General features: G+C 42.4%; 1 protein-coding gene across 1 annotated transcript; it reads left to right on the forward strand.

The window, feature by feature from the left end:
• The first annotated feature begins 246 nt into the window (after positions 1-246).
• Positions 247-15,963, forward strand: cyld (cylindromatosis (turban tumor syndrome)). The gene is made up of 16 exons (XM_068744925.1): positions 247-762; positions 1,812-2,123; positions 3,509-3,614; positions 4,545-4,646; positions 5,178-5,294; positions 7,722-8,110; positions 8,652-8,817; positions 8,925-9,066; positions 9,964-10,086; positions 10,392-10,483; positions 10,761-10,827; positions 11,447-11,579; positions 12,137-12,245; positions 12,412-12,530; positions 12,895-13,111; positions 13,839-15,963. Exons 1-16 carry the CDS (start codon positions 271-273, stop codon positions 14,021-14,023), a joined length of 2,871 nt encoding a protein of 956 aa, XP_068601026.1. The 5' UTR covers positions 247-270; the 3' UTR covers positions 14,024-15,963.
• Positions 15,964-23,726: the final 7,763 nt, after the last annotated feature.

The raw sequence follows: 23,726 nt of genomic DNA on the forward strand, positions 1-23,726 counted from the left end.
TCTCAACTGATCGACCTGTTTAAAAAATATCTATAATGGTGATTCATGAAATTTCAATATTCTTGTTTTTTGTTTGTTACATATTTTAGAAATAGTCTATTTTAATGTATTTGATCAATTAAAGTATTTCATACAAGGTAGCATACCAGTTATTTGTGTTTGTTTCCATTGTACTGTGCATTCTATTCTAATAATTATTTGTCTTTTTTTTTCATACATATCAGAACACAAGCTTGCCTTGATGTCTGACCTCCTGTCTAGAATGCAGCCATGAGCTCTGCCCTGTGGAGCCAGGAGAAGCCCAGTGGGGGCTTTAGGGAGGACTGGCGCTTCTATATGGTCTCAAAGGAGTGCACGGTGGATAAGTCTCCCCAGAAGACTCTGAGGATCCCCCGTGGCAGTCTTGGTCAGGCCTGCCAGGAACGCAACAGCCTTGGGCGGACACTTCCCCCATGCAAAGGCAAGAAAAGCCTCCGTATCCTGGACCAGACAAATGTGGTACTGAGTCTGGATGAGCGGGATGTTTTGGAACTGGACGAGAAGCTGGCTGAGCTGCTGTTCCCCATCACTAACTGTGAGGAGCGATACGCCCTGCTCTACAACAAGTCACGGCTGGAACGCGTCCGTGATATTGACTGTGGTTCAAAGGTGCGTGTCCAGCTACGCTCAGGAGACGAACCTCTACCCGGTGTGGTCCGCTTCAAAGGGTCGCTGCTTCCTGACAGAGCCCTCTCTGGAATCTGGTTTGGAGTGGAGCTTCTGGTAAGAACTCGCACGACTTCTGTTTCTTTCTTGCTTTTTTTGTTTGTTTTTTTTGATAGGGATGGCAGACAGATTTTGTGTTTTCTCAGTGATCATTCTGCATGGGCGCTGTACTGCAGTAGACATAGGGTCGTAATGATGTATGTTGATTAGCAAGACACATTTTTTATACATTTTTTATGTCATCTAGACAACATAGTTATCTGTGATGTATATAAAAAAACAATTAGCTTTATATGTTAGTAATAAATGTTGAGAAACGTGCCCATTGGCTGCACATTTTAACGACCATTCTATTATTCAATCACTGTGAAATGCTTAGTTCTTATTGTAGTACAATCAAGACTGCACAATCACACAAAGTTGGACATGCGACTAGATTTTTGTACATTTTGCTTATTTCCTTGTCACAAAAGAAAGAATAAGATCACTAAAATAAGAAGTAGTGGAATAAGTGGAACTAAACTTGTGTGCCAGCTGTGCCCATGGCGTTTGTTGTGTTCTGCATGTACAGCTAAGTACGCAACAATATACAAAGGGTTGCTCATTGCAGCACAACATTGTGTCTATTCTACTGCATTCTGCCGTAGTCGTCCTGAGTGGGCTGATGGAGAACAGGCATTCAGACTGTTGTCCAATGTAATGGCCTGAAACAAATGTACCAGATAAAATTCTACTTGTTTGGCTGTATAAAATACTGTTTTCCTTTTGCTAATAAATGCCAAAATAATAACAATTCAGGAGGAGTTTTTTTATATCTACATCCTACATTTGAGGAATGAAGCACAATATGTTACTGTAGGGTTTGTGAGAGCATCCAGTATCTCCGCTAGACACTGGTGAATGTATTTTTCATCACAGCAAATCAAGCCATACTTTTGCTGCGGTAATCGATCATGTGCTCTCACAACACTATGATGTTCACTATTCTTCATGGACAAATGCTGAGTAAGCAGCCTCGCTACCTGCCCTGCTTGTTATGACAATAATTCACCAATCTCCTTTGCCCTTTTTATATCTCGTCATCTTTCTTGTCTTCTCTCTCCCAGGAGGAGGGGCGGGGCCAGGGCTTCACAGAGGGCTCCTACCAAGGCCGTCAACTTTTTCGCTGTGAGGATGAGTGTGGTGTGTTCGTGGCCCTGGACAAACTTGAACTCTGGGAGGACGATGATGAAGAGGTCTTGGGCGAGCTGGAGGTGGATCATGTTAGTCTGTTGGATGAAGACCAGGACTTCCCTCCACTGGAGATTAACTCCAGGGTCCTGGTGCAAACCAGGGATGGACCAGAGAGAGGCACTATTATTTTTTGTGACCTGTTGCCAAGCAATGAAAGCCTGGGTTATTATGTGGGTGTTGACATGGTAAGTAAGACTCCCCCTAGATATGGGACATATCCCAAAATAGTGTTGTAAAACTAGTTTGATTGTTAACACGAAAGGTCACTGATTTAACTGTTGTTTGTTCAACATTGTGTAACGTAAAGGCCACAAATCGGTGTTCCACACAGCTGTGTTCAAAGAGATTTCAACCTTTACACTTATGTTCTTGCTTTGATCATATGGTTCAGATATGTCATTTTAATCAATGCCTATGATTAAGAAGAAAAATAACTATTAATTTCCCAAATTGTAAAAATATTTCTGCTTTTGTTTATTTCCACCATTGATTGAGGACAACCATGTTCAGTAAGTTACATTTAAGGACACACCCCTTTCTCTGTTTTCTCCAGAGAAAAACAGAATGTTCATAAAAATTAATTTTAGAGTTTCTTACAAGTCTGACAAGGTTGCAAATCGATGATGCAAACCAGCGATTGATCAGTGTTTTTTTTTTTTTTTTTACCAGTAATTTAAGACTTTAGATTTGTGATTGTTTCTTGAGTTGTTGTCATCACTGAATTTATGTTGTCAGCAGCTTGGAAAGGACCTCTTACCATCCTTCAGTGTTTCTAGTTCGTTTGTCATACACTCAAACACGGGTGCGCTCTAATGATCAGCAGAGTATGGCAGTGAGCAGTAAGTTTTAAATCGGAGGTGAGGTCATTTTATCAGAGTTATTGTCTGAGGTTGTCCATCTGGACACACCTGTCTTTTAATGATGAGTGCTGCTCTATATGATGGGAGAGCATGCCTTTCCTCTGGGATCACAGTAGGTGGCATCTCTGACTACTGTTGTCAGAGGGCGTTATATTGCACTCGTAGAGAGATTGAATCACAGAATGAGGCATTTGACTGCTGCTCGTTTGCAGCAGCAGCAGCAGCAGCCCACTCAGCGCATCTGAGCCACCCACAGAAAGGCAAGGCAGTCACGCGGGGAGTGAGGTAAAGACTTAGTGCTGTATGACCCAACAATGTGGCAAGGGGCCAGCAGGCAGCTGAGGGGAGCCCACTGCTCTGCTTCACTCTGCGTCCAGCCTCGCCCTTTCTCTAGCTACTGAGGCACTGTCCTGCTGCTTTGCAATCTAAAGAACAAGAGTCGTGTGGCTGTGCTGGTAAAGGTAGTTGAACTCCAAGGTGCAATGGCTTCAGCTTGACGATCTGCTGCTTAGGTGATGTGGATGGTGAAGACACATAATGCAGATCAACAAACTTCAGCGTAATGTTAGCTATAAGACAATAGATCGCATCAATCACCAAGGAGATGCACCAAGGAGAAGAAGCAACGTGTAGGAACCGTCGAATCACTTTCACCAAGATGAAGAACGCGTGGGAGGATTATACGTTTCTCGTGTCTCCAACTGTTTCAGGACAATCCTATTGGGGACTGGGATGGCGTCTTCGATGGGAAGTTGCTGTGTAATTTTGCCAGTTTGGAGCACACTCGTCTCGTCCCCATCTGTGACGTAATGCCAGGTGAGTCACCGGCTTTTTCGTGTTATTTGAGAGCATTTTCCCATCTCGGTCTTAGGCCAGTTGTGAACGCCGTCTTGTGTTTTGCTTGTGAAGACAGAGAGAGTTCTGTGTACGTGGCTCACTTGTTTTTAAAAGTCCAGCGAGATACTTGGGGTCTTTGTTCTCCACAGTGACGTCTTGATTTGTTTACATCGGCTGTTTCTGACTATTCAGACAAACAGCTACAAAATTGTAAATTGCATTCGATTGACTACGATAGTTTGCTGTAATCTGTATTAGTGTGGTGTGGTTTGTAAAACGGCAGCTGTAGACAAACCAGGTTAGAATGCACTGTATTTTTTAAGATGTGTCTCTGCTGTCCAGATTTATGTGTAGCAGCTGAGCTCTGCCCCCGGTCAAACATAGAAGCTTAACCTTATAGCTAACTGTCAGTGCGGTTGTTTCCTTCTCATTTAGTTAAGGCTAAGGTGCAGTACTATGTGCAGCGATTGGCGATATTAAAACTCATTCAATGCCAGCCGTTTTCAGCTCAGCCGGACGCGGATTTGCAAGCATTATTCGCTCATTTGGCTCTCTTTTTAGACCCACAGAATATTACGTACTATGACTGCACACTCCGAACCTACCAAGATTAAAGTCTCTTCATTCATCGTTCCTACCATTTTTTGTTTTGGAGTTATTGGCCTTTGAAGAGAAGCATAATTCAATTTCAAACCTAATGGACGTCTTTAGACGTCAATGGCATTGAATGAGTTAATGAAACAGAAGGCGATTAATATAGCCTTTTACATATGTTTAGAAAACTGTAGAGCTAAATTAAAAACCATGAAGGAGATAGTTGATGATCAGTGTGAATTTGCTGTAAATGGTAGTTTAACATGGACTGATTAGGTGTTGTGGCTCTAATGTGGATGTATATTTGGGCTGCAGAATATTCCATGCAGGACCAAAGGCTGCAAAAGCACAGTTTTGCCCCCAGAGGCACCAACAGCGACAAGTCGTCCTCTGGCCAAAGCAAACCAAAGAGCAAAGGTACTGAGCTGCTGTTGTGACTCACATACCCACAACTTACCGGATTATAGTTGTCAAAGGGACTTTCCATCAGTTGTGAAATAAATTGGGATACAACAAAACAAAAGTGATTCCAGTTTGTCTCATATAACCTGTTTATTATTAATGCTTCCTCCCAGACTATTTCCTGATAGAGAGCTGGTCTCTGTTTTAGAGAACTCTGAAAACCAAAATCAGTCAAACATGGAATGTTTTTGGCGAGGAACAACACAGAACACAGAATTTAAGTACTTCCTTTTTACCGGTGGATGGATTTCCCTTATTTCCTGTAGGCTTTTTTGTGCTTCTGTCATGGCTACAACTGACAGTTGTCTAATTTTTTTTTTCTGACAAATCTATATATTTTTTGTATTTCAGTCTGCTGTTGAGAAATAGGGAGAACAAATGCTCTCTGAGCCCTGACCAGACATGCTTGCACACACATACACTTGTTTTTATTTTTTATTTTTTATTTTTTACACTGCTTCTTTCATGTACTTGTGTTATTTACAGGATTAAGTCATCAGTGTGGCAGTAGAAGCAAGTCTGAATTTTACTATACTTTAAATGGCAGCTCTGTTGACCCCCCCGCCCAGTCCAAATCCAAAAGCACATGGTACATTGATGAAGGTAAACCACGGGTACTCATGGAATGTTGAGCATCTTACCAGCAAGCTCCTGTGTACAAGCAACAATCCATGCCACTTTTACAGGTGCTCTTTTACTTACATTTACAAATATTGGCAGCATTGTGGAGTCTATTCAAGTTTTAATAAAAAGCTCACTCTGGTAGAGGAAATCTTTTTCTCCCACATGATGAAAACATAAAAAAAAAAATGTAATGGTCAAGCTACAGCGGATTTTGGTAATAATTGTGAAAAGAATGTTACAATGATGAAAGTTTGTATAACCGTTAAAATCTTTAATATTGATAAAATAGAAATTTGTTCTTAACAATAATTCAACTATATAAATATTTGTGCTTAATTATTGTAGTTATATGTAGTTCTCAAATTGTTCGATGCAAAATAAATAGAAATAGTTAGACCTGCAGAATTAAAACCTGACGATAGCCGTCTCTTGTGCAGAGTGATTTGCTTATATAAACCAAAATAAATTAAGTAAATGTTATTAGATATTAGATTTATTTTATTTAACTGTGGAACACACATATTGACCGTTTATGTAGTTTATAAGGATGTAACTGGAGTAATTGAACGCTGAACAAAAATGCCCTCTAGAGTTCGAGGCGAGGGGGCAAGTTGTCATGACTGCCTGTAATAAAATGTACACACCGGTTATGGGTTTCAGAAGGAAGCAGTTTGTCACAGTAGCTTGCTGTAAGGATCTTTCCACTAGTCTTGTCCTTCATCACCATTTCAATGGGACTTTCCACCTGCATCGAACAATCTATGTTCCCTGATGGCTTTTAATAATGCTTATTACTGTAAATGTCTCCTCCAAGTTGCACAAATCATGTAAAACCATAATAAATTCAGCATAATATTTTTTGCAGGCCGCAGCATTATTAAAAGCTTTCAACTGACTGTTCAGTCAGCACACGTACCATTTTTTTTTTTTTTTTTTTATGGAAATAAATGTCTTTTTTTTTCTTTATTATATGGAAACAGCAAATGCCATCCCCACATCAGTGATTACTTTACTGGGATTTATTTCAACACAATGACAATGTATCCTGTATACTAGAGGATTGCTCATGTTATTCCTAAGTGCATTTGTATTTGTATGCAGTATACACATAAATTTGGACCACTAACTCAATTTAATTCATGCGATTTCAAATAAATGCATGAATATGAATGGAATGCGTCACACCCCCACGGGAGGAAATGCTCCTAGCACTAGCATGTGCCAGCTGTGAAATTACTCTTCATAATCAAAATGAGGATTGTATAATGATGTGGTGTTGCCATCTGCCAAGACAAAGAACAGATTACGTACTTGAGCGTTATGTTAATGCGGAAATGGCTAACTGGTTGGTTTCGCTACTGCTTGCTCATCCTGTTAAGGTGTAATCATTTCCATCTTCCTCAGGGGTCGCTTTCCACATTGTGTCTTCTTTTCAATTGCAGTTATGGCGCCTTCATTTCTGTCAATAGGAAGTCGTGAGATGAGACTCCAAACACTTTCCGTTCTCAGTGAGGGAATATAAACTCCTTTCAAGTGTTAGTGTTGTCTGTCAGTCACTACTTATGACCTTGCATCACTGAAAGTTTGACAGTAGTGTCATTGTGGTGGTGATAATAGTTTAGAAAATCTAGTGCTACTCGGACACAATGAACGTTGTGATGGTTTTCTTCTGGCAAAATCACCCATCTCTGACATAACGATGATGATGATGACGATGATGCTGTCTGTAAATGATGGAAACGTCTTCTTACAGCATCTACTGAAGAGTCACACTTCTCTGAATGGAACCCGCTTTCATGAGACAGTCGGAGACCTGTTACTGCTGCAAAGGACGGCGTGCTAAGCTATTGTCTCATTGTCAAAAGACAAGGGTTTGCACAAGAATCAAAACATCCCAAAATTCTCCAGTTTATTGAAGATGGCTGACTGTTTTATAGCTGAAATTTACCAATTTGATTCTGCATGTAAATTGACGAGAGTGTTTATTTAGTACTCTAGCTTACGTACATAGTGCAGAGCTTCATTTGACCTCTCGGGCGGTGATGACGATGTAGCTTGATTGCACCACGGGTATGGAGGTTTGGAAGAGGTGCCCGTGGGGTCAATTCCAGCTCACAGTTCTTTGCCACGTCTACTTCTCATTCTCTCCCCCGTTTCTTGTCACTAAGGCCCCAAAATTAATATTTTGCATAAAGAAACCTCTCATCTAAAGGCATTTTTACACGTTGATCTACTGAAAACCAGATATTGGTCCTTCAGGAACAAACATACTCTTTTTTTTTTTCCCCCGTCTTGCTTACATTTTGAGCAACCATTCAATCTCAGCTAAAGATACGTCTGCCCATGTTGCTGACCAGCATTCGTCGTTTTAACTATCTGTTTTTGTTTCTTGTTTCTCTCCTTCAGTTGGGGAGGATCCTGCCAAGTCACTTACTGACACACCCCCAGACTTCAACCAGTCCTCCCCACCTTCCAGAGCCCCGCCCTCTGCCTCCTTGTCCAGTGACAACAAGTTCCACTCTCTGCCGTTCAGCCTGAACAGGAAGAGCGGCCCAATTGACAACATGAGTCACGGGCTTCTCTCCCTTTCTGTCCAGTCGGTGATGGGAGAGCAGCCGGAGCCCACGCCACCGGCCGCTCCTCCCTCACCGAGGCCTTCGACACCACCCAGAGGGCAGCCAGGCCTGGAGGTGGGCTCTCTGGTGGAAGTGAAAGAGAACCCTCCCTTGTGTGGAGTCATCCGCTGGGTCGGTCTGCCTCCGGGTCTGCTGGAACCCTTAGCCGGGCTGGAGCTGGTGAGACAACATGGCAGCACAGACCTTGAGATTACATTTAAATTTCACTGTCAGGAATGGGGGTACAAATCAAAGATACCCGAGAAGGAACATTTAGATAGAAATGAGAAATGCTTTTTTTTTTTTATTGTAGTGACATAGGTGACATAGTGGTCAGGGTGAACCCCGCCCTCGCCCGTAGACAGCTTATTGAATAACTATTGAACTAATGAGACCGGTGTGATTCCGAAGTCTTGGGGTGGGCTTCCATGGACATGCAGTCATATTTCGAGGGTCAAACTACCAACGGCCCTTTGCGTTGAGCTGCAGTGATGGAGGTTTGCACTGTTGATCTTGTCTGTTTTGGTTGGTAAAACATGAATTTATTTTTGAGCATTCGCTCTTTTTTTGGTTGCTGGTTGTGGTTACTTTATCATGTTGCTCACATTAATGCGTCTTTACTGTTTGGATAAACAGCCCAAATATTGATTTGGTAAAAGGTAAGCCTTTCTCTGTACTTAAAATGTGCACTTGATAGTAAGTGAATAACCTTCCTTTTCAGGAGGAAGAGTGCCCTGGTTGCACAGACGGTACATTCAAAGGTACGCGGTATTTCGCGTGCCCCCCCAAAAAAGCCCTATTTGTGAAGCTCAAATGCTGCCGACCCGACTCTCGCTTCCCATCCCTGCATCACCCCTCCAACCCCATAGAGCGATGCAACTCTATTGGTGAGTATGATGGAAGGATGTGGATGATTAAAGGTACTCAATTATCTATTGGCTTAAAGGAATTTAGTGTATCCTAACCCTTACTTATATAATATGTGTTTACGTAGCGTTTGGAGGCTACCTAAGTGAAGTAGTACATGAGAATACTCCGCCCCGCACAGAGAATGATGGCCTGGATGTCATGGTGGGGAAAAAGAAAGGTATCCAGGGCCACTACAACTCCTGCTACCTGGATTCTACCCTCTTCTGGTCAGTACTATTTTGTCAGGTGGTTAATCAGTTTTATAATGATATCTCTAATCTTCAGTCATTCACTGGCTATATAAGTGTCGTGTTGTGCTGTGCTTGCCTCGAGGCAGTGGCTTATTAGTAAACTGTTTTTGTTCTGCCCGCTGCCTCTCACAGGGTGGGTGTACAGACTGGTGAACAGGGGCTCTTCTGTTTGATTGAACAAAGCAGTCAGCCTAAACCTCCACAGCAAAATCACTGTATAAAGCTTGCAACCAATATTAGCTTTCAATTTGACCAATGTCAGAAACATACCCTCACAGCCTTCCCACAGAATGTACTTTTAATTAACTATGTAATAAATACAAAAGTAACGCAAGTTATTTTATGTTTACAGCATAAACGTAGTTGCAGAGCATATGTTTAATATCCATCCATGTCCCAGGGCTAGTCTCTGTATCAGGGAGTCGAGTCATCGAGCCCCCTGGGTGGTGCGTTCACCGGCGGCCGGGCCCACATCAACCTTTCGGGCTGACCCTGGCCGAGCTCCGTGGGCAGAGACCCGGCTACAGGGTGGGGCCCCAGTTGCGCCATACCAGGCGATGTCACAGTCCTTTGATTCTCTCATTGGGGGGTTGGAACTGCTCTTAGTCTGACCCGTTACCCAGGACCCGTTTGCCATGGGAGACCTCCCAGGAGCATAAAGCCCTGACAGCAGAGCCCCTGGGATCATTTGGGCACTCAAACTCCCCCCACCATGATAAGGTGGCAGTTCAAGGGCGAGATATGCTTAATAAGCAATATAATAATCCATCAATATGCTTAATTATTATCACCATTTATCTGACCAAACTAATCAGAGGCACATGTGAACACTGTATTAATAGTAAACTGTTCGGTGTGTACTCTGTTCTGCAGTCTGTTTTCTTTCAGCTCTGTACTGGACACGGTTCTGCTGAGACCACGATCAAAGACTGATGTGGAATATTATAGAGAGACCCAAGATCTGTTGCGTACAGAGATAGTTAACCCCCTACGAATGTAAGTCTGGAGGATTTACTGCGCCTGTACTCTGCTGCAGGGCTGTGGCTTCGGTATCATTGTAGGTCGTAGGCTCAATGTTCTTGAAGCTGCTCAGAATTCAGTACACTTGTATAGTTTATCAGGAATGTTATCTAACAATTTAAATTCAGATAAGTAAAGCAAAACAGACCCATGTGATTTTGAGGCCGAAATGTTTTTGGTTCCCTTACTTAGTGGAGAAAATCCTGAATGCAACCTCTAATGCAGAGCTAAGGTCACACGCCACAAGTGGGTCGTTAACTTGCTTGTTCTCCATCCTTCAGACATGGGTATGTTTGTGCCACCAAAGTGATGAAGCTAAGGAGGATCCTGGAGAAAGTAGAAGCCACCTCTGGGTTTACCTCAGAAGAAAAAGGTAGCAGAATGAGACAGAAATGTGTATTCTGTCTCATGCGTGAAAGATTCCTCATAATCTGGTGTTGATTTCTAATCCAGCTCCCTGTGAAAATAAGAATATTATTATTATTATTATTGAATAAGTTGCTTTCCTTATTAAATAGACCAACTTTTTGAAGAGACAACCTACTCTTCGGAGGTGCATTTAAACTGGACTTTCCAGTTTTTGCACACAAGTTGCCAGTTTTTATATAGAAATGTTACGATGTCTCATTTAAACTCATCTTGTACTGCAGATCCTGAAGAGTTCCTCAATATTCTTTTCCATCACATACTGCGAGTGGATCCATTGCTTAAACTAAGGTAAGAGACCGTTGTCTTTTGGAACAAAATGAAAATTGGGTGAAATAGTTTAATATGTGTATTGCTTATTACTTTCATGTGAATTTGTATGTATATTTCTGTTTGTCAAGGACTTTAAAATGTTCAACTCTGAGTCCATTCCTTGTGATGCTCCTCCAAGGTCTTGATTTGGATTTGCTTGACAATCCTCAAGGCTCAGTCATCCTTTCCTATCACACCTTGACTTCCAGTCCATGAACATTCTGAACAGCAATCAGCTTCTGTCAATTAGCCGCCTTGTGGAGGGCGAATCTTCTGGAGGACTGTCAAGTCAGCAGTCTTCTCTGTGAATGCTCTAGTGTGTGGTGAAACTGACTGAGATTCATATTTATCCTGCAGAAATACGAATTTATTTTTTAAAATACATGAGTCTACACAGTTTTCTGAATAAACTGCAAAAAAAATATTGAACTTTTCCATGAAGTTCACATTCTTTGAGATGCACCTGTATAAAACTTGCATTCCTGGAGCTTTGACCTATATAACACTAGCACATTTCTTCGAGGAGTTATTGCATTAGGACATGAGGTGCACCTTGATCTTATAAAGATAAATGAAGAAAGCCACTGTTGCTTTTCAGATCAGCAGGGCAGAAGGTCCAGGACTGTTATTTTTACCAGATCTTCATGGACAAGAAGGACAAGGTTGGAGTACCGACCATCCAACAGCTCCTGGAGTGGTCCTTCATTAACAGTGACTTGAAATTCGCAGAGGTAATTACATTTAGACTCAACTTTTTGAAAGTCTTAAAGGATGAAAACAAATATACACTTAATTTATCTGACTTGTTTATCTGCATTGCGTAGGAATGACTCTTGTGATCATCATTGGAATATACAGTATATTTGTAGTTTTTAACTCCGTCTTCCCACTTGTAGGTAATAAACTCGTAGCTACATCCAGCCAATAACACGCCTTAAATTACAATACGACACTGAACTCCAGCATGGAGTGCAGATCAGAGCTGGAACACATATTTCGTACAGTCACATGTGCTGGAAGCAAGGCAGCATTTCAATCATTGTTTTATTCTGTCTAGTATTACAAAGGCTTTCAGTCATCTATATGTTCTTTCTGTTTTATTATTTCCTTTCAAGGAATGGTTAAGATCTTCTAATGTGTTTGATATCAAGCACATTTTGTACATTCTGCCCAGCAGCCCTTTTGTTTCCCATCTTGTGGCTGCTGAACGTTGTTGATGTGTCCACACTGCTGGCTGTGTTGATGATGATGATGAAGTTTTATTTATGTATTTTTCCTGACCCTCCAGGCTCCCTCCTGCCTTATCATTCAGATGCCCCGCTTTGGCAAGGACTTTAAAATGTTCAACAAGATTTTCCCCTCTCTGGAGTTAGACATCACAGACCTGCTCGAAGACAGTGAGTTACAGCTAATACATTTTTGTGTCCAGTGTTGATTCCCAGCCGTGTGGCATTCATTACTGAAATGCCACCGAGCTGTCCCTGCTCTTCAGCGCAGCACTTTAACGTGAAAAACTACACTCCTGCGTCAACCGCAATAAAGACGTGTGTTTTCATTGTCTAGCTCCAAGGGAGTGTCGAATCTGCGGAGGCCTGGCTCTGTACGAGTGTCGAGACTGTTATGAGGATGGAGATATTACAGCCGGCAAGATTAAACAGTTCTGCGAAAAGTGCAACACGCAGGTAAACAAGGGGCATTAATAGAAGACAAGCTGTTAGAAGTGTTCGGATTGGCCATGTGGTGGCGCCAAATCCAAAGGAATGATGCATCAGTGAAGGAGCTATGCTGCAGTAGCATGGCTGCTAGGGCAGAGTGTCAGACATTGTTGATTTATTTCATTTTACCAATAATGTTGGTGCATTTACTGCAATGCCATTGGGTGAATATCTAGATTCCCCATCTGGCAGTTTGAATCCTCAACTGCAGGTTTTAGTTTTTTCTCAACATGCCCGTGAATCATGCAGAGATATTTACTTTAGCCTTAAGAGGCCACTCACTGTAACAAACAGTCTGAGTAATGGTGCGTACCTGCTTGTATTGATTAAGGTTCACCTCCACCCGAGGAGGAAAACCCATCGGCACGGCAAACTGTCTGTCCCGAAGGAGCTGCAAGAAGGCACAGGGCGGCAGGGCAGCTATCCCCGCCAGAGGATGGAGCTGTTCGCCGTGCTGTGCATCGAAACCAGTCACTACGTGGCCTTCGTCAAGTACGGCAGTGCAGATTCAGGCTGGCTCTTCTTCGACAGCATGGCCGACCGTGACGGTAAGAGTTATAGCCTTTCCCTTCTGCATTTGTTATGAGAGCAGTGAGATCCTTGACTGAAGGATGTGATGTAGGAAAAATTGTTTTGTAACTGGTGAAAGAATAACACAGGTCTCAAACGGTGCGCTAGGAGTTCAGAAAGCCAGTGAAGAATGAAATGAATGAATCACTAAACCCAAAGCTTTCATTTTGTGCTGACTTTAATGGAATCATTGTGATACAGTATGAATAATAGGTACTGCTGCTTCCAGCTCCATCACCACGAGGAAACACTTTATGATGCATTTATGTATTTTGTTTGTACTGTTAGCATTTAATATACTTTTTTTAATCTATGAATTGTCAGAAAAAGGAGGAAACATAGAAAACGTGTGTAAAACCTTTCCTTGAAAAGTTAGTGATGTGATTAGTTGATCATCAATCTCTTTTGTTGATTGTTTTAAAAATTGTAAGTCCAGGTTGCTTTTTTTATTTTATTGTGGCCAAAACATTTGAGTAAGTAATAATTTAAGTCATCAAACATCTAATGTCTGCCTAATAGCCACTTGCCATTCATATCTACAATTTGGCTATTGTGTGGGACAGTTTGATTTCGCCTGAGGCATTCACTCATTTTGTAGCTTTGGTTTCCAAAATAACTGACGATGCCAAGAATGAGTTGTGAATTTTGGCTTTGCTTAAACAAATGAGCAAATTGTTTCTGATCATCACGCATGTGGCTTTGCAGGAGGACAGAACGGTTTTAACATCCCCCAGGTGTCCCCCTGTCCGGAGGTGGAGGCCTACCTAAAAATGACTCCAGAGGAGCTCCACACTCTGGATCCCAAGAGCATCCAGGGCCAGGCCCGACGCCTGCTGTGTGATGCCTATATGTGCATGTACCAGAGCCCGACAATGAGCCTGTACAAGTAGACTCCTCCCCACCAACCCTCAACCTCTCCTCCCGTAGCCACGCCATCTCTCACAGCACAGGAGATTTCCAGAAAGACCAAAAAATTAGATATAAATTGAAAGGAGAAACGCTGCCCGCCAGCAGGGTGGCTGTCCAGAGTTAAGCCACTCCACACCATCTTTTTGTTTGAATTCTTGCCCATGGATGAGAGGTGGAGCAGCCTGCGGTCCTTCGGTGGTCCTGTATAACTTTCCTGTGACTCAAAGCTGAGCGTTGGAGGTGGATGACGAAGAAAGGCCTTATGAAGGTTGACTCCCTGCTCGGGGAAGAAGGAGGAGGAGGAGGAGGAGGTGAGAGATGAGCTGGAGGGTATGCTCACGTCGCCGTGACTGACTAAACATGACAAGCTAGCGGGAGAACCCCGGCCACCTCATTTACCTTAAGAAAAGACGAGTCCTGCTATTCTTAATCACTGTTGAAGAAGGGAGCTTTCAGTAATGCCATTTAGGCAGCAGTGCGGTGTGCAAATCCTCATCCACCCCGTCTGCATTGTTCCAAGGACTGTGTGAAATCCTGTAGTAGCGTAGATTTATCAAGGCATTAACATCAACAGTATATCTGCCAACCTTCTGTGCAGCCGCATCAAGACCAGTCAACATATTCCCCGTCATGCTCTGTCCGTGTCTTTTACAGTATATGTTTTGCAGAAACTGATGTAGCCATTGTAAGAGTTTCCAACGTTTCTACATTCTGCCCCACCAATGCTGCACTTTTGCTCTATCCCCAAGTGGACCTATCAGGAAACATTCAGCTTTTGCTCTTTTATTCCATCCCATTGGAAGTCGCACTCAGTTCTAATTTATTGGTCAGGAGACATCAGCGTTTTGTGTTGCAGAATACAAATTGGCTTCTCCCCGGTAGCTGTAAAGGACGCTGTGCATTTCTAATGGCGAGTAGATGGCAGATAAATGCAAGACGGGAGACTTGTACAATGGCTCATGTTCTAGGCCCTGCTAGCGGAGCACTCCATGCACTCATCGGGTCAGTGAGGCGAAGGACTGGAACAAGTCTGTATCGTTTATTTTAAATAAGAGGGAATAATGAAGAGTTTCTTGTGTGGTGTTTTTGAAGTCGAAGCTTATTTTATGTTTACAAAGCCTTTTCTCTGTCCGCCATGGTAAAGCATTGACCCTCGCCACCTTCCATGAAGATGTGCCATGCGATGCACGCCATGCACCAGATAACAAAACCGTTGTGATCAATTATTTATTCTAATATCAAAATAAAAGTGGGGCTAATGATACCAGTTTGGTTACATCTAGTCCTCTTAACTGTATATTAAAGTGAGTTATTGTAGTTTATGCTGTCTAATAGCAACTACTGAATGTTAATAGTGACATGTTGAACAGTGTCGAGTTAAGGAACAGATTATGAATGAGGCACAATGCTGGTAACCTTGGGGTACCAAATATGTATATGTATTTAAAACTTAATTTAATTGTAATCTAAAGTACCCTAATACTGCGGGTCCAGACAAGGTGTTTGTAGTGTTTAATAAATGACACAAAATTAGCTCAAAACAACAAACATTTTGGCATCAGCATATATACCGTACTAGTTAAAACTTTGGATGCACCTTCCGATATATGTGTCTCAGACTTCAGACTGGTACTGTATATTTTTCTAAATCACAATGGCTGATGCAGTGACGAGTATGAGACGACTGTACGGGCTTCCAGTTTCCACCGTCTCTTGGATCCTGACGGGCGATGTTCCTGTGCGAACCTTTTTCGGCACTGCTGAAGCTTGAACCTTGTTCTCTGTGAGAGAAGTCTCCGAACGGAGGATGGGAATTTTTTTTCCTGTTGCATCTGTTCATTCTAGACATGTGTAACGGTTGGAAAGTTAATGTCAGTGATGTTCCTGTAAATGTTGATAATAAAGCCCGTTTTGAATGGCACGTTCAGTGTTGTGATCACAGGCTTTGGATATTTTGTAAGGTCACCATCCTCATGCAAATGCTTTGGGCTGTTGGGTAGACAGAAATAAAATGGGAAAATAATACTATGTGACATGAAATGTTCTATGACTTCTCTGCATTTAATATTTGGCTTTGCCTTTAACATTTTATTTCTCTCTAACAAGTAATTTTAACTAATACAAATTGCAGCCCACAAATGACAGACCCCCTAACTGGAAGGTGGGGGGACAATCACCGCGTTTCGTTCATTTGACAGCTGTATGACGATTTTGCATTAATGTAGTTCAAAAGCATTTAAAATTTAATACGGTCTGAAATATTAGCTCCCAACCTGTTTTTTTTTTAAACCCTAATCAATATGTTTCTCGCTGGTGTGTTTTTTTTTTTTTTATTTGTAGCAATTTCACCCAAAGAGACTATTAAATCTACAGATTTATGAATCGTTATTCGCTGTCTATTATCCTGTATATTCTTTTAGCATGTTTTACCTGTTGAGAAGACAACATTGTGTTATAATAGTTGAGCTCGTGTAGAACTTTGAACCCAGGATTCTCATGCTGCTTGCAATGGATCATTTTACATTTAGGTATTGGTGCTTTTACTTAAGCCAAGGATCTGAAAGGTACTTCTTTCACCACCTGTTGATGCAACAGACTTGAGGAGGCGGCGGAACACTGATTTTCCTCTTTGAGTTACTTTTCTACAAATACATTAATGTACTCGCACCCCGCTTTGACAGCAAACCATGGTTTAATTAAGTCTGCGGAAAACTTAATTGAACTGAAAACAATTATTACTTCATTTTCATTTTCTCACATCGGCTGTCTGCAAGGTTATGCAGCTTTTTCCGAGCTGCAGAGTTGTGTTCACCAGCGGATGATGAAGCATTCTAATAGTACACACTGCTTTGCAGCGGGCTTCGGTTCACCCCGGTTCTCCTATCATTGCTGCTTCGACAGGATTTGTCTGTGTGGATGAGCAGCTTTAAGGTCAACTAAAGAGCAGCTGAAAGCGCAGAAACCAATATGATTGCTGACTTTCTGTGATCTACTATGTTCAATGTATGGCCGTAAACTTATTCACACAACTAAAACGCAAACCTCTCATACTCCGTGAGAGATGTGTTATTGCTGTTCCAGGACTTAAAGCAAAAATATAATATACCATTTGGAAAATCTAAATACTTGTGAAGCCGATGACTGTGTTGCCCAGAATGTGTGAGTGTGATTGATTGTTTGGTTTATGTGAGGGACTGGTGACCTGTCCAGGGTGTAAAGGGTAAAGATGTATGTATTGTTGTTTATAACATAGACGCCGGGCCTGCTTTAGCCAACATGAGTTAAATGTCTTATTTCGTTATGTCATAAAGTCTTTCTTGAGTGTTTCTGAAGGTTATTTGTGAATCGTGTGTAATCTGCTGCTGCACAGATCTGATTCCTGACTGTTGGGATTACTATGATCAAGCCTAATTTAGGCTCAGATATCGTTCACCGACTTGTCAACATACAACAACAATATGATTACAGCTTGTTATGCTTACAGGAGGATGAGAACGATTAGAATAGGTCTATGTATAATCTGTTTTAACACTTGGTTGGCTTTAGTCCTTTATCTGGCCTATATGTTCAGATTAAGGCTGCATCCAGTGACCCAATTCCCCCGACAATGTCCGACAAAAAGGAAAAACAAAAAAAACCGACCAGGCCATCAGCATGTATTATTCATGAATACTTTGCATCGCTTGTGACTGGAACCCAATTCCACACCTTACCCCGTTTAGTTTTTAGTAAAACTTGAAACCAGCTTAGCAAGCTGACTTCAGAAGTGCCAGATAAGTATTTGTCAACAGAACAGCTGGCACACAATGCCCTCTTGTCGCTTTATGCCACAGCATATGCCAGCCGCTCGTAGCGTGTGGTAATTTAGCCGGGGCTGGTTCTGCTGGAACAGATGGGCTCAAGTATTGTTATTCTCGCTCCAGCTCAGGGCCCCTAGGGGGAATCACTAAATAAAATCAAAGCAGATGGACCTCTCTGGGCTAGGCTGTGTTTATGATAAACAGCCAGTACAACCAGTGTCCGTCGAACACCTTAACCCCACCCTCCAAACAAAGTAACAGGAAGCGGGGCTGTAACAGTTTAACTTCACCCGCACGGGGTTTCGGCTCTGCACGCACCCAAACAGCAGGCAAACCCAAACAGAGAGCAGACAGGAAGTACGTTATGACGTTGAATCATTTCTCTCCACCACCACCAGTCTTGTTTTTCCCCTTTGACCTTAAACGGCATAAATTCTCTCAAAACAGAAACTCATCTTTTGCTGCTGACTTAGAAGAAGTCTGGATTTCCTGTTCTTTCTCACTGGCAGAGGACTGTTTGTTCTTTTATAACCTTGTCAAGATTTTATTGCTGCAGTTCTCACATCCGTGCCTTGGACTCAGGCCTTGGTGGCAGTATGTTCGTAGTAAACATCTCAGGAGGTATTATGGGGTCTCCATGTTATTATTATACAGCACGTGGACATGCAAGAGTGTTCTCACTAAGCCCTGAACTCCACAACTACTTTTCTTCCCATGGGAAAAGACGGCAATAAACAAAGAAATCCTGTCGTTGCAGAAAGAAGGTGAATGTTTAAGGCCATTAGACAACAGGAAAACAGTGATTTCCTGCACTAAAGATGAAACGGAGTGCAGCACGAATAGCCGTAACTCAATAAACCACTTAGGTGCTGTTTTAACTCCATCATGATAACCAGTTTTATTTTAAGGCTTCAAAGGTCAGCCTCTGTAAGTCAGTCGTAACACCCTATAGCATTTAGAAAAATATCAACTCAACAGTTACTTATTCACTTATAAACACATTTCTTTTCTCAGTGGTTCATATTAAAGAAGCTGTTTTTATACAGTACTACTTTGACATATAATTTGTTTCTGGACCAAGCTCGTAACTCAAATTGCTCTTATGTCAAATTTTTCCTATATAAAATAACGGGAAAAAAAGTACTGTAATCCATTCCGGCCGTCTGAAAACACTCAAGGCTAATAACAGAGGAAAAAAGTTTTTAATTGCTATACAGATACACACCGAATTATATGACAGTATTAGTGTAATATAAAGATTGACGATTGTACACATCGTTGATGTTCTCCAAATCACTAACGCGGACCACGGTCATGTTGATCGATCATTTAATGCTTCATCTCCACCTGAACTTTGGGCATAACATTTGATGGCAAAAGTTGTGAACACTTTGCCTCAGCACTGGTTATTATTTTGATGGTACTAAATTGCACTGTAATCACAACATTTGCACTCAACGCGATAACACAGAAGTCCTTCTGCCACGTCTTCAGAAAGGACCCTGACTGCTCGGATGAACAATTAATTGCCTCTAAAGCAACAGCTACCAGATGTTGTTGCTCCTAAGAGCCAGGTGTGGATAAATTGCATATGCAGAATGTGTGTAAAATATTTAAAGTTGTATCTTTCACTTAAGGTGTGAAGTGTTTTTATTGCCCATCACTGCTTGAGTATGGCGAAAAGGAAAGTCCGGCGGGCCCCTTGGGCCGGCACGGTAGAGCTCAGCACCTGTGATGTTAAGACCACGGATAGCGAGGCACAGTCAGGCATGGCGTGGCAGTCGGGGGGTGGGGGAGTGCATGGGTGGGGGCATCCACCTGTTTGCCTGGTAATTCCCTCCTGGCTGCCACCTTTAACACTGCATTATTTACAGGTGCTCTCTGGATGGAGACACAAGCTGCTGTCTGCTTTAAATATGGATGTGTGTGTGTGTGTGTGTGAGCGAGAGAGAGAGAATCATGCCAGCCACACACTAATGCAGATAGCCTTGGTGAACCACAAGTCTTTTTCTTAAACTCACTCTCTCTTGGTTAAACTTGAAACTGCTTAGTTTGCATGTAGTCTCAACAGAATGACCTTGTTAGGTTGATTATTCGGATGTGTTTTCTTGTCTTCATCTCATTATCATGGCTGATTGGTTTCGGGTAACAGTAATTTGAGGCAGAGATAACTAACTACAAGGTGGGTCATTTAGTGGCTGAACAGCCACATTTTCCCCTTAAAACAGAGGTAAAGATATATTGGTTATAAATTATTAGATAAGGTATGCGTTATCCACCTTTTATATTGGTTCCCATGGCAATGATGTAGGCCTAACCATGTATAACTCCATGAATTATATTACATTTATTTGTTGTGACTTTCTATATTTATTCTGTGTCCACCAGAAACAGATTTGGGCCGTCATTGTGAACAAATCCTCGTTTCCATCAGGTGGACAAACAGAAACATGCTAAATGTTTGCTAAGATGTTCGCAGGTTTTGTGTACAAACTGATTGTATTTTTTATTTGCATGCCATCGCTGTTCCAAGAAACACGTGCGTTTTTTTGACTTATAGAACGATGTGAATATAAAGCACATTAAGTGCTACTTCTTAAGCTACACAAAAAAAGATTTAATGAAATGTAAGCCTGCTGCAGAATGAACATGAGGCCTAAATGAGGCTTTCCTTCTTTAACTCACTCAGAATTTACTGTTAAATAAATGATGAATCATCTTATCTGCTAATGTCTCAGTAAAAATAAAGATGAGCAATATAATTTGACATGTTTTTAATCATGTAATATCCGTAACCAGGAGAAGCATTTGATGCAGAATCTCCCTCTTGCTCCAGCAGCACTCCGCTGCCTGCTGGATGGCAGCGGCGCACCCGGTACAGATAAACGCATAAACACTCCTTGTACTCAAACAAAGGCATCAAGCAGGCTTTTCATGAGCTCATTGTGCGATATGGCAGGTCGCTGCTGTGAATGTATTTATTAGTTTGCAATACATGCTTTTTCCTGTTGTTCCCGGGGCAGTGGATAATGCTGGTTTTGTTCACGGCCCAGTGTGAACGGCGCCTCGGCTGCCAGCTGTCGGGGCTGATACCGTCTCATTGGGATTCCCAGCCTGCTTGCTGAATGGCTAATTAGATTTGCCATTTTCAATCCACTGATTGCCATACATAGCAGGACAAAGGAGCTGACAGCGTGCAGCATTCGAGTCCGACTGTAACAATTAATAACTGTGGTAATTAACATGCGTGTTGGGCACCATTGATTATGACATTACCTGCAGAACAGATTGCCCGGCCCTTGCCATTTCATTAATGAGCCCAGTTATAGACTGTTATTAATAAACTGCTCTCTGCAGCTGAGAGGGGGTTATTAATTACACAAACTAGGGGGCATAGGGCAATCAAGTTAAAGCATCTTGATTCGCAATAATTGATCTAATTTTTAGTGACCGTTCCTGTTGGATTATGTCACATGCCCCCCCCCCGTGTGAAGAGAAATCACCTCATTAACAAAAGTTTAATCCTAATCATAGTTCTTGGTCTGACTGGCTTTAAAGGTCATATCTGAATGTCAGAACCATTTGAAATTGATTGCTGGTAAATTGAATCAATGTCATGTTTAGAGAAAACAATAACAACTAATGGATGGGGCAGGCCAGCCCAAAGCAATAGGCGTATAGGAGGGGTGTTTGCGTGAGGGACGCTGGGCTCGGTCTGACACTTTCATAATTCATTACGTCTATAGTAAGAGAAATGTCAGGATCGGGGCAATTAGCAGCAGCTGCAGGGACCTGTTGGCCGGTGGAAGTGGAGGAGGAGGAGGGTGGGGGGGGTCACTTACTGGAGGACAGACAGAGATGGAGCGGAAAACTACAGCGAGACCAGCTCAACTCACTGAACCGTAAACGGACAGTCGTCTCTTGTGTTTTACTGTTTAGCAGCAGTTTGACTCGTGTTTCGTTGCTGGTAGAAACAGTGTGTGTGGCTTCCAGAGGAAGACATATTCCATTCTGTACAACACAAAGCCAGCCTGAAACTGAAGCCTAACGTCGACGTTCAGAAGTTTCTCGTGCTAACTCTGCATGCCTGTAGGCAGGTATATTCAGGACCTCATGCAGTATCTCATTTGTCTGTTTGGCAATTTAGCGACAGTGATGGTCGACTTGGTGATTTGGCCACAACACAGCATAGAAGTGCTTTTTATTCTAAATGACTTTTCTGTTTCAGGTGACGGGCAATCTGCCAGCAGAAACAAATCCTCTTGATCCTTACAAAGCTGCAAAACATGAAGGGAAATGGCCAGGCTCAGTTGTCTTCTTTTCTGATGGCCCCACAACATGGTTTATAAAGAAATCTGTGTCTCCTAAGTCCTAACCCCCCCCCCCCCCCAGATTTCGATTTCTCCTTCACATGGTAAAACAGCAGTTCCATCATGCATGTGCAGAATTTCACATTCATTTTTCACAACACATCCTATATCTCACTCACTTCTCCATTTTATTTTTTTTACTTATTTCCTCTCCCCTCCCGCATATGAAATCCTTCCATTCACGGCTGCCACGGAGAAACGATGCCGCCAATCATCTCCGAGCAATGGCAGTTACAATTTTCTGTGAACAATTTGCTCCCTTAAGAGGAAAATTGCTTTCAATATAAGCTCCCTTTGAACGACAACAACAATAAAAAAAAAAAAAAGACACAACTGTAATGCTGCCCCTGTCAGCACTTAGCTGGGACAGCTTCAGCAGGAATGCATGACTTGGGGATGAGGTGCTTACAAGTCGGCCTTGTAATATCAGCATCTGTGTGAGACATTCCCGGCAGATGAATCCCACTTTGAACACAACAACTTGGCGTCGCATGAAAATTACTGCCATGAGCAGGAGTTGTCAGATATGCTCTTGCTGTTGTGATGGTGAATTGTCATTTATTATATGTTGTGCCTGCCTTTGTCAGCTCCTCCTGACGGTGTGTATTGATTTGCAAGAGCAGCGGGTTACGGGGGGTCACTTTGATCAACACTCTGCGACACATGGGAATCACACTGAGCTGACATTCCATTACCTGAGACAAAAGGGACTCAGAATAAGGAATATGTTAAGGGACGCTATACCTCGATGCTGCGATATGATTATAATTAACAGAGAAATGGATGACCAGTTTTGAAGTGGCTACAAGCTGTTTGCTCCTGGAGGCTATTGTGCGCTGGAGACAAGTGAGCCGGCGCTGATATTACATCCCTGACATTTTGGCTCTACCTCTCTCCTCGGCCTTGTTGTATGTCCTGAGCTTCTTCAAATCAAATACGGGCCTGCTGTGTACTTTAAAGTCCCCGAAAGTACAAGAAATGATTGAATCCATATAGATACAGAATAAAAAACACTATTTTACTTACTTCTATTTTCCTTTGCGTAATCACTTAAAGATTACAATCGTCCCCGTTTTCCACTTTGCCACCAAAATATGGAAATGATGTGGAACACAAATAAAGGGGGAAAGCCAAGAGGCGACGCGTTTAGTTGCGTGTAAGATACACTGAATCCCATGAATATGCAGTAGCACCTATCTATCTTTCTATCTGTCGTGGGAGAGCATCAATACGGCTTCATTTATTAACATGCTGCCTGTAATTAGGAGCAGAACAGTGAGTGGGTGTTTCCTTTGACTTGCATTGTTGGAGATGAAAAGCGGATCTCACTGCTGCGCTTCGGACAAGAGCCTGGTTGACTGGCGTTATTGCACGGCCCAGCGCTGCTGCTGTCTGTCATGCCTGTCAAAGTCACGAGAGGAACACTTTATCATCGTTTGTCTGCCGTGGTATTGAGTAGGAGGGGGGGCCTTTAGGGAAATGGGGGGGGGGGGGGGGGGGGGTGCTGGCTGCTG

Source organism: Brachionichthys hirsutus, chromosome 1, assembly GCF_040956055.1.
Source record: "Brachionichthys hirsutus isolate HB-005 chromosome 1, CSIRO-AGI_Bhir_v1, whole genome shotgun sequence".
NCBI classification, from domain to species: domain Eukaryota; kingdom Metazoa; phylum Chordata; class Actinopteri; order Lophiiformes; family Brachionichthyidae; genus Brachionichthys; species Brachionichthys hirsutus.